The 17,586-nt window shown below is 42.1% G+C and overlaps 1 protein-coding gene across 7 annotated transcripts in view; it reads right to left on the reverse strand.

Moving 5' to 3' along the window:
- USP9X (ubiquitin specific peptidase 9 X-linked) overlaps nucleotides 1–17,586 on the reverse strand; it is a 214,754-nt gene that overhangs the window by 122,375 nt on the left and 74,793 nt on the right. For all 7 annotated transcript variants that reach the window (XM_065578842.1, XM_065578850.1, XM_005301756.5 and 4 more), the window contains exons 13-14: nucleotides 14,840–14,976; nucleotides 12,328–12,461 (exon numbers count right to left, since the gene is read on the reverse strand). In XM_065578842.1, the coding sequence (XP_065434914.1) occupies nucleotides 12,328–12,461; nucleotides 14,840–14,976 (271 nt within the window). The remainder of the gene's footprint in view (nucleotides 1–12,327; nucleotides 12,462–14,839; nucleotides 14,977–17,586) is intronic.

The following is a 17,586-nucleotide window of genomic DNA, read 5'->3' on the forward strand; positions in this document are numbered from 1 at the left end:
AGGCCAGGCAAACTGCTTTTAGCTCCTTGGCATTGATGTGAAGGGTCAGATCGTCTCACAGCCAGCAGGACTTGCGTGCTGAGACTAGGGTCAGTGATGGGGGCAGGGGCCGTGAGGGTAACTCCCTGCAATACCAATCCTGGATTCAACCACCACTGTAGGGAAGACCGGATGTGATCTGGCACCCTGACTACCCGGTCTAGGTTGTGTCTGTTGGGGATGTAAACTCACACCAGCCACCCTTGCAGAAGCTGGAGATGGAGCCAGGCATGACTGACCACATATGTACAGGTGGCCATGTGGCCCAACAACCACAGGCAGGTGGGTGCAATGGTGAGCAGGTGGTTCTTCACATGGGAGATCAGGTCCGACGTGGCCTGAAAATGAACCTCCAGAAGGAAGTCTCTGGCTCGAGTGGAGTCGAAAACCTCCCCGATGAACTCTATTTGTTGGTCTGGCCTTAAGATGGCTTTTTGCTCATTTATCAACAGGCCCAGGAAGGTGGAACGCACCAGATCAAGGCTCCTCTGTTCTTGTTCCCAAGACCTGCTCTTGATGAGCCAGTCGATACGGGAAGACCTGAACCCCTTGACATCTCAGGTAAGCGGCCACTGGCGCCATACATTTTGTGAAGACCCTTGGGGCCAACGAGAGGCCAAAGGGCAGCACCGTGAATTGGAAATGGTGTCCGCCCACTATGAAATGGAGGAAACGTCTGACCTTGGAATATGGAAATGACCGTCCTTCAAGTCGAGGGCAGCGTACCAGTCTCCTGGATCCAGGGAGAGGATGACAGAGGCTAGGGAGACCATGTGAAACTTCAACTTCTTGAGAACTGTTGAGGCGTTGCAGGTCCAGAATGGGTCTGAGGCCCCCTTTTGCTTTCGGGATTAGAAAATAACTGAAGTAGAATCCCTTCCCTGTTATGTCTCGAGAGACTTCCTCCCCCGCCCCCATGTGCAGGAGGTTCTTGATTTCTTGAACAAGGACTTGCTCATGAGAAGGTTTCCTGAAGAGGGACAGGGAAGGGGAGGGGTGACCAAAAACTGCAGGGTGTAGCCTTGAGACACTATCTCCAGCACCCAGCGGTCTGAGGTGACCTGCGACCAGGCTAAACGGTAGGGACAAAGATGGTTGAGGAAAGAACAGGGTGGATCCTGGGAGATGACTGGGGCATGTCTCTCGACCACACCCTCAAAATGAGACCTTCTGGCCCCCGGGGTGCCTTGCCGGGTCAGGCTGTGCAGGACTGTGGGAGGAGAAAGGGCGGCGGCAGCAGCTGAAACTAACGTCTCTGTCTCTTCTCCTTGCAGACCCTGGACAAGATAGCCAAGGTCTTGGTGGCGGGGGCGGCCAGTGGTCTGAAGTCAGGAGCTGCGCCTCATAACCACTGCCAATGTGACCACCCTAGCCACCGAGTCAGCCACGTCCCACACCATTTGGAGGGAGTACTGAGCCGCCGTGGTGCCCTCCTCCAAATGGTGTGGGACGCGGCTGAATTTAGGGGGTGCTAAATTCCTGGACCAAACCTTGCGGGAGGGACCACTTCAACTTACGGGGGGGAGTCCCATAGAATTTCAACTTATTTCCCTAGAAGGGTCTGATGGTTCGCCACCTGGAATTGTAGGCTAGCAGTTGAATAAACTTTTCCTCCCAAACAGGTCCAATCTTTTGGCCTCTATTTTTGGGAGTTGGGATGGAATGCCGTTGTTTATCTTTTTCATTGGGTACAGACCACCTGCGAACCCCGGTGAGGGTGAGTGTAAAGGTACTCAAAACCCTTTGGCCATGATAAAGTATTTCTTTTCAGCTTTTTGGAGTGAGAGGGATGGCTGAGGAGTTTGCCAGAGGGCCTTGGCAATTTTGAGGACTCAGTCATGCACTCAGTCATGCACATGGGCCGGGGTAGAGGCTGATAGGACATTAAACAAGGTCTCCGCCTACTCAGCCATTTCCCCCACCTCCAGGCCTAAGTTCTCGGCCACCCATCAAAGCAGGGCCTCATCTCGGGGGAATCGGCAGCGCTCCACTGCCCCCTGAAGCGTATTAGTGGCTTGTTTGCCCTCGTGGGGAGCCTCTGCCAATTCCTGTGGCACGTGCTGCATTGTAGGCACGGGCAGAGGCCTTAGCTCTCAGAGCCGGTGGAGCTTCTGAAGGTGTCAGTGGGTCAGGGGTTTAGGTCCCATTTCGCTCCCAGGAGTCAGTGATGGACTTTTAAGGGGAGGCACGAACCCGTAGCTCCGGAGTGACCAGGCGGCTCGAAGTGGGTCCCTTGCCCATTGCCCTTCTTGCCTGGTGCCAGGGAGCGGTGCTTTCTCGCCTTCTTTTTGGGCACCGGCGACAGAACAGTGCTGGGCAGAGACTGGTGCCAGGGTGCACTGCACATCAGGGCCGAGGTACTCTGAGTCCTGGCAGGATGGCACAGAAGCCAGATGAAGGGTGGACTCCTTGAGGAGAGACCATAAATGAATATCCCAGTCTGTGTTGGGGCCGAAAGTTTTTACAAATACAACACTTATCTCTCATGTGTGATTCCCCCAAGCACTTGAGGCAGCTAATATTTTGGTCACTTACAAGCATAGGCCTGTTACAGTCCATGCGGGGCTTAAACTTGGGAGACCAGGGCATGCCCCGCCAGGGGTGAAGTCCCTGCTGGGACTCTAACTTCTAACTACAACTACACTTAACTGCTTAACACTAACTACTATAAACAAGCTATTTACAAGGCCCTAAGGCTCAAAGTCAGTAAAGAAGAAAAACCGCTAGCCCTTGCTATGCAAGGAATGGCACTCCGACTAATCGCCACCAGCGTTAAGAAAGAACCGAGAGCGCATAGGGCTGGCAGCACCTGATATACCAACGCATGAGTGCGGCATTCAAGGGGACGCCGCTGCCGACCCTACAGATACTGCTAAGGCAAAAATCTCCAATGACTGTGCACGTGGGCAGGCACACACCTAGAATGGAACTGAAATGAGCAAGCACTCGAAGAAGAACTGGTTTATTTATTTCAACTTTCAAAAGGCCTGAGAAACTAATCACCATTTATTTCTTATGGATCAAAAACTGGCCAAGAGCAGGAAACCAAAAGTGTGGGAATAAATGGTCAACCTTTTGGCATTAGAAAAATTGAATAGCAGGGTGCCTCAAGTGTCCATGTTAGGTCCACTTGTTGATTAATATATTAATGGCTGGGAAAGGGGAGGTGAGCAGTGAGATAATAAAATCTACAGATGACACAAAGTTAGTCAAATTCAGAGGAAACGGGGGAATTTCAGAGAGACCTAACTAAGCTAAGTGAATGGGCTAAATAACAGCAAATAAAGTTCAGTGTTGAAAAATACCAAGTAATGTACGTTGGAAGGAAAATGAGAAGTACTCAGACACAGTAAAAGGCTCTAAATTAATTGTATCAAGTCTAGAAAGGGATCTAGATGTTACCATGGACAGCTTAACAACCACCTGCACTCAATATACAGTGAAAAAATGTTAGTGTGTATAAGGAACAGAGTAATATGGAAATTGTAATGTCTGTATGTAAATCAATGGTGACTTCTCATCTAGAATATAGTGTGCAATATTGGTTACCTCACCTCAAAAAGGATATTGCAGAGGGGGTTCAAAGAAGGGTAACAAGAAGAATTAGGGGCATGGAAAACACATGTGAAGGATTGAAAAGGCTGGGTTAGGTTCACCTTAGTAAGGAGACAAATAAGAAGCAATATGAAAAAAGACAGTAGGACAGGAGCTTCTGTTCTTCATCTCATAACACAAGAACAAGAGCTTGGAAATGGAATTTAAAGGTGACAAATTCAAAACTAATGAAGAAAGATTACTCAGCTAGTAGTAACTGGAGCTCTTTGACATGTGTTGTCCCTACATGTAAGTGCCCTTCAGGCTGAGCTTATACTCAATGTGCACAGGATCAGGGAATTTTCCCTAGCAATGTCCATTTGGTCCATGGACACACTTCCCACTTTCCTTGTGCAACATGCCAAGGGTATAAAAGGGGGCTGTTAGACTGCTACCATTTTAGTTCCTTCTCCACTTATAGACCCAACTAAGGGAACCGAGGCAGTGAGGCTGGAGAGCAGGTAGTGCCAACACGTAAGGACATCTTGAAGAACTCCAGTTATTACAAGATGAAGGAGGAAAGGTTACTCAAGTACGTGTCCCTACATGTAGTACATTTCAGGTGATTCACAAGAAGCATTCCTCTTAAAAGAGGTAGGTGCCCAAAGTCCTATGAAGTCTTTAAACAACGATTTGAGGATCTCAGGTGACTCAGCCAGAAGCTATGGGTCTATTGCAGGAGTCTGCAGGTGAGGTTCTGCAGCCTGTAATGTGCAGGAGGTCAGACTATAGGATCATGATGGTGTGAGAACATAGAGTAGATGTCTACTAGCCTGGGAAACATTAGGAGCTGAGAGGAGAGAGAGCCCCCGTGGATTGAAAAACATAAGTAGTCCACCACACCTGGGATGTCTGATTGTGAAATAGAAATTCCTCATTGACACAAGAGATCATATCTCTCTTCCACTTTCCTCAATAGTGCCTCCTGATAGTGTCCTTTCTATTGCTGCTCAGTATGGCCCGTATATCTGCCAAGCAAGGCCCTCTCTCTGAGTCCAATGTTCATCCAAATACCATGCATGGCTCAGTTGGGATGTTGAGTGCTCCCTTCATCCTGAGGTCTTGCATCATGGGAAGACAAAGGAGGCCTGGATGACAGTTGCAGCGATAGGGGCCCAACTCAGCGCTATGAAAAATGGCCTGTGTCGTGTCTTGCCTGACTTTCCTTAGTACCTTCAGTAACAAAGGAATCAGGGGAAACACATACAGCCTCCAACCATCATATGAGGAAAGTGTTGCCCAGCACGCCCAGACTGCAACCTGCTTTGGAGCAGAATTTCTTGCACTTTTTGTACATGCCTGACACACAGAAATCTGTAACTGGGCTACTCCACACCTGAAATACTTCCAAGTAGAGTCTGGCCACAAAGCTCCCATCCAAACACTCTCTGGAGACATATCTGCTTAGGATGTTCTGAACTCCTGGCAGGTGGAGGGCGGTCAGAGCAATTTGCAAAGATATGCATGAGGTATGAAGAGCATACCCCTCTCTACTTAATAGAATGCACCACGTCTTCTTGTCTAATCGTACCTGGACTGGCTGGATGTGAATGAGAGGGAGGAGCTGCTCACAGGTCAGAGTGACCGCTCTGAAGTCCAACATGATGTGAAGCATAGACTCCTGAGTGGACCATGTCTCTTGTGCTACCTGTCCCACTATATGGGCCCCCCCAACCAATGAGGACAGCATGTGCAGTCTCTATTTGCTGTCCTCAGGGAACTGAATGGAATACACACACACCCCTTTCCTTTGTCAGGCAAGGGAGTCCAGAACCTTTTGGAGAACCAAGACTAGCAAGTCAAGACTGCATGTGCCCCTGGTGTACATAGCCCATCGACACACTCACAGGTACTTGTGGTCATATGACTCAAAAGGGCCAGGCAAGATCTCAGACATCCAGGTGCTTATCCAGATTTGCTGCATGAGTTCACAAATGGCTAGAAAGCCATTCTTTAAGTAAATACAACCCAGCTGACACAGCATCCAGCTTTGCCCCAAATGAACTAGGTCTGTGTCGGTGCCAGGGTAGACTTCTCCAGGTTCACCCTGAGACCCAGCTTCTCAAACAGGTCCAGAAGCATAGCAGTTGCTTTCTGAGTTTCCTGGTAAGATCATCCTTTTAGGAGCCAATCATCCAAGTAAAGACACACGACTGCCACCTACCAGCAAAAGTGAGCTGCCATCATTGACGTTATTCGGGGCAAAAACCTTGGCACAGTCAAGAGTCTGAATGGGAGCACCCAATATTGGTAGTGTTGACTTTCATGTGATGCTTCCCAGGTGTATCCAGGGTTGTATCCTCTGGCCTCCTCAGTGGAAACAGACATAGGGATACCTCTACCTCACCCATCCCCAAATATATCCCCCCAATCCATTGTCGTTACTTGTAAAAGGATCCCCTCCTGCTGTTTTATTTCTTCCTGTAAACTTCCTTTCTCAAAGATTTCATAATCTCTTGATTAGCATTTTGGGGTTCAGTATGCAAATAGACCTATTTGTGAACAGGATGAAACACAATGACAAGCCAGGGACAGAAGTGTCTATTACTCCCGGCCCGAAAAAAAACGAGCTGAGGCATGTCACCTCCTGTTTACGTGCCTTGACTTCAAGGCTTTGATAATATTTTTCAGTATAGATACATAACTCATTAAATATTATCCATACATTCATATCAAAATGATTATGACGACCAGTGGGCTACTGGCTCTCAGTAGAGACCTCAAATGATACCCGTTGGTGAATTATTGTCCATATTCTTGACCCAGGATTCGCTGAAAAACCCTGTGCCCCTCTGTGCCCTCTGCCAGTTGGCACAGAGGTTCCTGGGTCATATTTCAATGAACCTCAGGTGTGCCAGGTGAATATCCATGTGAAAATCCATGAGATCAAGGGCTGTGAACAATTTCTGATCTAGTGAGGGGATAACTGAAAACAGGGTCGCAATTCTGAACTTCGGGGAACTGAAGGGATTTCCACCGGAGGAGAAAAATGGGTCTCCATACTCCCATTTTTGGGGGTAACGTGGGGATAGGTCTTCCCCATGTCCTCCTTCTGATGCCAATGACTGCGAGCCTGAGTCCAATGGGGGAGGAGGGGGTGCAGCGGGGAAGACTGCCGGTACCCGAGGAGGCAGCAATGATCTCTCTCTATTCATTGACAGTACTGGTGATAGCCTGCTTCTACCCCACTACCAGTACTGGAAGATGGTATGGCCTTGCCCTTTGAGCAAGTCGTGTTCTGGTCTTTACTGATACCTGATAGTCCTGTAACTTAGTATGGGACAAGGACTTCTGTCTCTTCTTGGATGGCGAACTTTCCCTCTTGTGCTTGGGTCTCCCTCCTCATTTGTTCTGTCTGTACTCATCTGAGTCTCTTGGAGCTAACTTTTTTCTCAGAGGCGGGGGGCATTGGGGAGAACAGGATGGAGAGGGGCCCTGGAACTGGCCAGAGTCACACGCAAAGAGGTGCTCCTACCATCTTCAAGCCAATGTACAGGGGTGTCTCCCCAGTCAGTAGCCGTCCCTATGAGGAATCTTCGGACTCTGAACTCTCGACTGTCTGTCCCTCCACAGAAAAAACTAGCAGATGGTGCATCAGGGAGGGACGTGGGCTTCCCCAGGCAGTACAGACAGGCGCTATGACTGTCTGTTACTAGGAAAAGCTTCTGGCAGTATACGCAGCTCTTGAAGCCGGGAATCCTTGGACTGCTCTCCCTGTCACTGCTCCGCATCTAGGGCGGGTCCCAAAACTAGGGAACTGAACTCCAACAATCTAACTAAATTGGACTAAAAAAAAATTACTGGGGGGAGGGAGGAGGCTTATTTACAGAGAAGGCAGAGGAAGTCAGCACAAACAACGAGGCTCCAGACCATGAGCAGTGAGATGGAACTGAAATCACGGCCGGTCTGGCAGCCCCCTTCATATCTTTGGTGCAGAGCATGAGGAGAGCAGGGGCACATGCATGGAACAAGTGGACACTGCTACGGAAAATTCTCCGATCTTGGTGCATGCAGCACATACACAATCTAAAGTGCATTATTCATAGGAACAAGAAGAAGAATGTTTTTTTCAGACTACATAATTGAACTGTTGAACTCATTGCCAAAGGATGTCAATGAGACCAAAAACACTACAAGATTAAAAGGAACTGGACATTTAGAGGAATAACAAGATTATCCAGGGTTATAATAGTGCCAGCAAATTTCAGGCAAGATTAAGCCTCAAAATTCATTATTTAAGACAATCTCTGACTACTATGGATTAGGAGATCCTTCTTCTGAAGTAACTGGTGCTGGCTACTGCTAGAGACAGGATACTGGACTAGCTGATCCAGTACGGGAACTCCTATTCCAAAAACTCACTATTTTATTTGAGAGGATGACACTACCGCCCCAAAATTGCAACCACAATGTTTTCTTATCAGGCAACCAAATCTAAAGTCTTGTTTGTCCAAAATATGCCTGGTTGGAATTCAATACAAGTAGCAGATACAAGTATTCAGTCTTTAAAATATGCAATTTTCTTTATAAATGAGAAGATTAGACTGAACAATAGGCTACTACCAAGTAAATGCTTGTGGGTTTTACATTGTTGGGGAGCCACTGCAATCCTGAAAACATCATGAATGGACTGAAGACAGCACGAAGGGCTTTTGAAAATAATTCTAATATGGAACATTTGCCGATAGGGGCAAGACAAAGGAAGCTACACCAAAATACCCAAGATGAGATCTGCAGACATGCCAAATACCGAGTGGGGCATACTCAAATTTGATAAATGTTTAACAGCAGACTCAAGAGTGTTAAGAGGATACCACCTTTGTCAGCATCAACTTAGGTGGCTTATTTATTCTTCAGAGCAGAATTTAACTGCGCTGAAACAAAATCTGTGACATTTAAACAGTTTCTTTAACAAGGCCTACATACAATCACACAAGCTAGACCAAATTTCTGCAGCAAGACCACTTTCTACAGCATTTATGTGCGAAGAATTGACATTTTGCAGCAGCTTCATTTAAAGTGAATAGAATTTGTTTTCATTGTTTTTATATTAAATTTAATATATTGTATTCCAAATTTTAGTTATTCTTGTGCCAGAAATATTCATCTTACCAATCCTTACCTGAATCAAAAGTTGAGGGGGAGGCTGGCACCCAAGAAGGTATCAGAAAATTTTGGAATTTTAGAATAAATAAGCACATTAGCTAAATCTTTCTGCTAAAATAAATCAGCAGTGAGATAAGTAAACAATATGGACACAAACTATCAGCTTTTGGTTTCAGAATTTAAAATTCTTTGAGATGAGTGGTTCAGTTCACACACCTCTATTTTTCAAGCTGTCTGTACACACAGGAAGACATCGCTGTATTGGAATACATTTGTTTAATGTTTTCTTCACAACCATGATGACCAGAATCAGTTTTATTTGCTGATCAAAGCACGAAAGAAATAGGGCTAATTGCACTATGAAGTCCTGCGCAATTCACTATAAATAGCAACTAATTGTGGTGTCGTGAATGCACACAGACTTAAAGTACCACAACTTTTTTCCTCCAGTTTGACCTATTACCCTGATTTTAATATCGATTTCAACATTAAAAAAAAAAAAGACACTCTTAATTTTATCATCTGCTTCTCCCATTCCTTTTATCAAAGACAACATGTAACCCATCCTGAATACTTCCCCAGGGAGATTAACTCCTATTTGATAGGCCAGAGGAATGCTGAGACACTGAAATCCCAGATTCAATTCCAGATTCTGGAATGAAGTGTTCTTCCAGTGGTTACAGACCTTTCTGCCATTGCCTCATTCTTCTTCCCAGCATGGCCAATAGAATATCCCTGTTCGCCTCAACCCCCATCCAACCCAGTGTCTGTCCCTCTCCCTACCCTGAATTCAAGCCAGGTTGTTACCTCTTCCATGCTGCCTGGGTGCCAGCAGGGGAACTCTGAAAACACAGAAGAGAGTCTCCCTTCTTCTAACACACCCCCTGGGTGAGCCTGGGCAGTGATTTTCATAAGTTTACAACCTGGCCAAAATTTGGGTGGATTTTCACAGGGAAAGTAAAAAAGAACCTCCCTGCCAAATTCCAAGTCCCTGCTCCAAACCACAGAGGCCCTACAGCTTCCCACTTAACATAAGGAAAACAATTTCTCCTCAACTTCCTTCTCAGAAATGGCTGAACTATTTTTGCTGAAACTTTCCAAAAATGTTCAGCCCAAGGAAGACACCAGGCACAAAAAAATTTCAGCGTAAATAGTTGAAGTTTGGCAAAGTTATATGAAACTGGAAACAGATCTATACAGAAAAGTATTAGACAACCTTAACTATAGGCATTACTGTCAGCACCACCAATGATATAAAACAAATAAAAATTGAAGGGGGAATTCAAACAGAACTTCAATACAAATTGGTGGCTTAAGTTTGGTGCACTGAATGTGTTCCAAGAAAGAAAGAAAAAAAAAAAAAAATCTTTGGAGGTCTCCTCATCCAATTACTGAAAGAGGTCAACTTGGCTTTTTTAAAAATCTGACAAGATCAGCCCTATTCAGAATGGTCTGACCCCTAATTTCAAGCGGTTTCATTAATTGCAACTTTTACTATTATTTAAAATGTATGTATCCTGGGATGAACATATATAAGATTTACATATCTGGAACATTTGTTACCCAGTAAGTCTTATAATTCTGTGAACCTTTGTACTAATAAGCTAAAAAGGAAAAAAAAAGTGTTATTGTTTTCAGAGAGCTAAGCTATTCATATAAAACATTAACTTCCTGTGAAATAAATGTAATGGTACTTCTTCTCCACTCCTCCTCTTAGTTCTAGACAAGTATAATCTGTCAAATATTTGCATTTGTGAATATTCAATACATTCCTCCAGTGGAAGTCTGAAGTTAAGAAACTAACACATTGGACATCCTGAGAATGGTATGTTTTCAACATTATCTTTTCCTTGCTGAAAAATAATGGATTTTACATAGTTTCTCCTCATTTGGAATTATATATTATCCTAAATTTCAGTTATCCAATACTTTTTTTTTTTTTGGGTGTGGAAAGAAGCCACGCATCTCTTCCCCCCACCCCCCCTAAATATTCAGGTAACTTTAAAAGTGCCACACCCAGTTTTATAAAGGTTTATGTGCAAAGACTAGCACATATCCCACTCTACTTTTCTAGGCAAGACAAAGCCTGAGTTATGTCAGTACATACAGTAAATTTTGATAAAGTTATAAACAATTGAAAATAAGCTATTAGAATGGAAGTGCCATCTCTACATTAACTACTGCAGCGCTATAATAAATAATCACTTAAAATAGGCAACACCAGATGAAGAAAAAACAAACTGACTGTGCAATCTCCATGTCTCTTAAATGAAGGTTGCTCTCAAGACCTTGTGAAAATAAGCTGAAGTAAATCTTGGATAGTAGCACAACTCCAAGAGCTGAGCTCTTTAGATTACAAAGTCAAACACTGAAGAGTTAGGAAATGCCTGAATTAAGGCTGTCTGTGCATCATGAGTAACCTCCTTTTAACAGTTATTTTGTATGTAATTTCTCAATGGGGGTAGGGGTTATATAAAAGGAAACAATTTTCTGATGTGTAGCTGTAATAACAACCTCCTTCCCCCATCATGTATCATCAGTAAAGTTAGAATCCTGAACTCAACACTGCAGCAGATATCTACCATTTGAGCGACACAGCTAGTTACATTACGCTCGCAGGCTGTTAAATCCTGGGGTCGAAATGGGTGACTGGGCCCATATGTTGGGTAAGCAGGGCACCTAGCTCAGATCTCTTTCCCCATTTCACCCTCTGTTTGTGGGGGAGAGTTCCTGCCCCAGGTGGTGCCAACAAGGTGGAGGATGTGCCCCAGTTCCATGTGTTGAATACTGGGCAGGCTGGGGAGTGTTGAGATGACCTGGCCCATCTTTCTTCACCTCCTCATCCCTGCTACAGTTGTACAGCAGCGACTAGGTTGCCTGCTCTTGGGATTCCCAATGCAGAATAATCTGCAGGGGATTGGCTTGAGAGTGGAATATGTTCATATTCATTATTATTTTGGCATACTGACAAAGCAAGAAACAGAAAAGGAGGTTTTTTCAGAAGTTTATAACAGCTAAATATGAACAATTTCATGTAATTAATAAATAGCACTTCTCTGGTCTCAGGGCTTTCTCCCTCCCAAATTTCCAATGCTTGCTGTGAAAAACAGGTGTTAGAGCTTCTCAAAACAAAATACTAAGAATATTTTATAATGGAAAGGGTTATACAACCTAAATATAGGGGTTACTACCAACTCCCTCTGTAATAATGAATTATGAGATTTACACAAAGCTACAAGTGGGACAGAATTTAACATTTTCCATAAAAATCACTATCACAAATGAAACAGGGCATAAAAGGGTTATCTTCAACTTGAAAGTAAATACGAGCAATGGGACTGCCACTTTCCAAGTTCCACTACAAAATGGATTTGATTTTTTATATTTACATTTACGAAAAGTAATCTTAAAATCTACATTTCATTATTTGTTTTGGCTTGATATACACATGTAGGTCTCCAACATCTAACAACCTGTGAAAGTGAAATAAACACTCTTTTTTGCCCCATTAGCAATACTTTGCTTTAAACACCAATTTTCAATTGGAATTACGAAACACTTGATTTAGGAAGCAAAAATATAACTTACCTTTAGCATACTGTCTCATGCTTTCCATATACGCAGAAAGATTTTCTGCAACCAAAGTAACTAGGGCGTGATTGTGCTGAAGTTGATTGATTAAGTCATGGCGGTAAAACACATGGGGACTTCGTTGAGTCTGGCTGTAATTAATACACAAATGTTAGCGTAAATGTATTATATGTATTGCACATCATATTAATATCTATTACACATTATATATGTTAGCACAAAGCTTTGTATGTGAATGGTATTATGCTTACTCTTGTTCACTCTTGCTAAGTGTATCCCACAGTACTTTGCAAAGCCGAAGTCAGCTTTAGCAGTAGCAAATACAAAATCTGTCAAATGCAAAATAGATTAGTTTTATGTCCTATAATAGGTACCTTGACAGGCAACTAGTTTGGAATGTAGTATCCAAAACAGAAATTTTAGAAGTACAGAACAAAACAAGTTAAGGAACTTGTTACAAACCGGTGGGCTGGATTTTAGTGACATGTAAATAGTTTTCTAATTTGTAAAATAGTAATATATACACTACTAGCTGAAATATGTATTTTTGAAACAACTTCTGTGTAAGATGAACATGCTGTGAGATCAGAATTGTTTCGCAAAAGGAGATTATATATTAATCTGTACTGCTTTGTCTTTAGACAGTAAATATGGCTAAGTTCAGTTATTTGGTCTCTTGAATATTTTTAAGAATGAACGAGAGTAGTCAAACATTATAGTCAATACAAATTCATGGATTACAAACTTCCAATGGCTTTAATGTCTAGAGTTATCAGAACCCAGAAGAATTAAAGAATTGAAAAAGCCCTCACTATTTCAAACTGATTTTTTATTGGGAAACTCCAGTTAACTGAACAGCACTGGTACTGGGCTAAAAAAGTTCCTTGTGAAGATTAGCTGATAATCACTTCTCAAAAGACAGAAGTTTCATAAATTATTTCTAATAAATCTTCCTCTACACAGAAGAAATCTCCTCTAACTCGTGGGCTCCAGGTGCACAGTACCATGAGGAGAAATCTTGCTTTGAGTGCCTTATACTTCTTCAAATTCTACACTGGGAATTTAAAGAATCATCATCTTATGTTGCAATATTGAGATTTCCTTCAAAACTAAGGAACTGGAGGAGTGAGATTCACTAAGAATTAAGTATCTGACAGAAAGCATCCAATTAAAACAGTATGCCAACAAGCTAGACTGGCTGTATTCCCTGATTGGACAGGATTCCACATGAAATTTTACTGAACTCTTCAAGGCATGGAAAAAAAATCTCAACAGACCCGACATCTTTTTGACTTTCAAAAAAACGCTGGGACATGTAAAATATATTATGTAAATTGATAGTTTTAAGGTTTAAATTGTTATATATATATAAAGTTTTAAAACATTACCCAATGCAGAAGGATAAGAGTAACTTTCCAAAACCAGGAATGCAATATTACCACAATTCCATAAGATGACAACCCATCAACAACAAAAAAGTAATGCTGTCATCTGTTGCAAATATGCACATCATCCCTCAATTTTTTCAGTCTTATCCATTCCTGTAAGCAGACAGGGTACTAAAACACTGAATACTCTGCCTGCTCACAGAACTATTCAGGTAAAACAAAAACAATGGAACATGAATACACAAGCACAAACTTTGGAGTTTACAGAAACTTCAGCACAAGTATTGAAATTTTCAGTTTTGAGGGGTCAGATTTTTGTAAAGAGGGGACATGGAGTAACTGAAACTAAGCTTGTTAATTTCAACAGATCCCATTAAACAGTTAATACATAAAAACAATTTTGGCTAAACTTTCACTTTCTTTTATTCCAGAAAAGCATGATGAAATAGAAAAAAGCAAAGCAAAGAACCAATTTGTTACAACTAGAGAATTTTAACTAATGGACATTTCTGGGTAATCTCCAATTTGCTTTTCTTAGACAACTTATTAAGAAGTCAAGAATTCCCCCGAAAACGTCATTTTGCATCAACAAAAATCCCTAAAGTAATTGAGCTGTGTGTTTCTAATTAGGTAATTATATGGCCTCTATCCTCAGAAAGGTCAAAAACTATGAATTTATACTTTCATTACCACTATAAGAAAGGGAAGTATTATCATCCCCATTTAACAGCTAAAGAATGAAAACTCAGAGATATGAACTGACTTGTTCAAGGTTACACAGGAAGCCCATGTCACAGGTAGTCATTTTCTGTAACTTAACCATAACACCATCCTTCTTCCAATCATATTAAATGAGAGAGTAATTAGGAGATTGTAACATCTCAGTTTAACAGTCTATATACACCTGAAGTAACAAAGTAGTCAACAATGATTTATTCTTGCGCTTGAATGCTTAAATCCAATAATTTTTAAAGGGTTTATACAGGCACACACAAACATATTAACATGTATTTTAAGAGCAAAAAAACCAAGCTTCAACTTAATATAAAATTCATCACCTATCCTATTTTATAAAGAACTATAATGTCCACAATTCTACCCCATTCACATTATTTCCTTACCTCAAGTTCTGTGGTGCTTCACCAAACAAGCTACAAATTTCTCTAATTTGTTTCAGTGCAGGAATGACCCATTTGTCATTTGTGCGAAGCTCTTCTATAAAACGATCTATCCACTGGATCTTTTGAGTATCCCGATCCTTAAAAAGCAAGTTTTCACAGTTTAGTATACATCAAAAATCCAAATTAAAGCTGCTTTATCCATTTTTATTTTTCCATCCATGTGCATGCATAAATATAGAACAAACAAGTAACTGAACTATCAGACTAATTTTATTGAGCTCTGAAATTTCAAATCACAAGAGGGAAGCCTAAGTGGCTCATGGCATCAGCAGAAGACTTCAATGGTGTAACAGATCCATAATTTGCAATTTGTTCATTCTACATATTAGTTCCATGAGTTTTAAAATTTGTCCTTTCCCCTTTGCATCTCCACAAACCTGCCTGGAGTCTGCCCTGAATCAAACTAGTTGCAGGATTTGAGTACACTAGAAAAATTACCAGATGCTGATAATGGATATTGGTAACAGGTGCATCTGAACTGGTGCTGATTTTGGTAATCATGCTTAAAAGCTTGGCCTCACTAGGCCAAAGAACAAGTGTTTTGTTTCTTCTCTTTTCAGGAAAAGATACTGAAAGACTGTGCTAATAATATTCTTAAGTGCCACTGCACATAGAAGAATTAGCAACTCCCAAATACTGAATATGTAGTATGACATACTTTGGTACAAGTAATATTAAGAAAGGAATAGAGAATAATACTGAAAATGTGTCAAATTAATATTACCCCTTTAAATGGATTATATTCAATTCTGACTAACTCATCTCACAAATGATATAGCAATTCAGAAGACCCAGAGAAGGGCAATGAAATTATAGAGGCATGTAAAAACTTGAGAGATTTTAAAATTGACTATTTAGTTTAGAAAACATTAAGAATATATGGTCAGTTAGGTGCTTCCCATTTATCTCCTGTATCTTCCAATAAAGAGTCAAGGATTAGCCATGAAACTAAGGCAACAAATTTAAAATTGATCAGAGGAAATGCCCCCGCCCCCAATTTAGTTGGGGACCACCTCTTACTCCCAAAGTGACAGCCCTCATGTTACCATGTGTCATAGAGTAACTTAGCTCTGAGGAGGTCAGGCACTCAGCCTACCTGTGACAGGCTCCGCTAAAAAGAATGAACCAACCCAGATAGCTGTGAAGCAGTTAATTAAGGAACACTTGGGCCTAATAAAGGCTTATGAGAGCTCAGTCAAGAGCCCCAGAACACAGGAAGCTCGGAGAAGAGACAATCCTCAAGATAGCTGGTTAAGAAGCTACTTCCAATGATGCCTCCCTGGTGAGCAGAGGCTCAAAGAGAAAGAGGAACAGACCTAGACAGAAACTGTTCCCAGGCAAGGGACCTTAGCAGCCCAGGAGAATGAACTGGGCGTGAACCTTCTCAAAGAGCTACTAGGGACTTGCTCAACAAAACAGTGACTCACTGTTAGGGAAAAAGTAGTATCCAACACAACACCTGGCAGAGGCCTAAGCTCCAGGCAGGGTATTCATCCTGATGTGTGTCTAGCTACAGAGCACCAAAGACTGATTACCCCAGAGGAGTAGAGTTTCCAGTGGAGCAGATGAGTTTCATTTATGTATTCATATTGTCCTTCTTCTAGTAAATAAATGAGACACTGTGAAGAGGGTGCTTTTTAATACCCTTTAATACCAAAAGGCATACTTGGACTTGTTTATACCCCAGTTGAAAGGAAATTGTGGCACCATGCCTGATCCCAGGGGGTAGGTGTGGGTGACCCCCATGCCATTACATCATGCCTCTGGACACCATTTGTTGCAATGAGGTAGAGACAAAATCAATACAACCAACACCGTCTTATTAAACCCCCAAACATGTCACCTTCAAAAAATGTCACACTACAATCTGCTTGAAGAGTGCTTTGAGGATGTACCAGGACACTGATCTTGTGCATGACAGCATTTTGTGCTATTACACCATGTCCTCCTAGTTTTAATGAAAAGACAGTATAAATAGCACTTATATGTTAAAAAAGCAGAGTTAAATAAGGTGAAAATCTTAAATGAATCAAACTGTACCATAGAATTTCTATGGATAGACATTCCATCCTTGAATAATAAAGTATAGCAGTAGGAATATACTACCAACCACTTGACCAGGATGGTGATAGTAACTGTAAAATGCTAATGGAGGTTAGACAGGCCACAAAAACAGAGAACGCAACAGTAATAGATGACTACAACTATCCTCATATTGATTGGGTGAATGTCACTGCAGGGCATTATGCAGAGACAGAATTTCTAGACACCATTAATGACTGCTTCTTGAAGCAGCTATCCTGGAACTCACAAGGAGAGAGGCATTTCCTGATTTAGTCTTAAGTGGTTCACAGGATCTGGTCCAAGAGGCGCTGAACTACTTGGTAATGGTGACCATAATGTAATTAAATTAAACATCCTAGTAAGGGAGAGAGGGGGACCATCAAAAAAAACCCACCACAGTAACATTTAACTTTAAAAAGGTGAACTACACAAGAATGAGGACGATTGACATTTAAAAGAACAGTCACAAGAGTACAATGCCTCCAAGCACCATGGAGACTACTTAAAAATACCATAAGAGAGGTTCAAGTCAAAAAGACAGTAGGACCACCAAAAGAATGCCACCATGGCTAAACAGCAATGTAATTGAAGTAATCAGAAGCAAAATGGCATCCTTTAAAATT

Source organism: Chrysemys picta, chromosome 1 (assembly GCF_011386835.1).
Source record: "Chrysemys picta bellii isolate R12L10 chromosome 1, ASM1138683v2, whole genome shotgun sequence".
NCBI lineage: Eukaryota > Metazoa > Chordata > Testudines > Emydidae > Chrysemys > Chrysemys picta.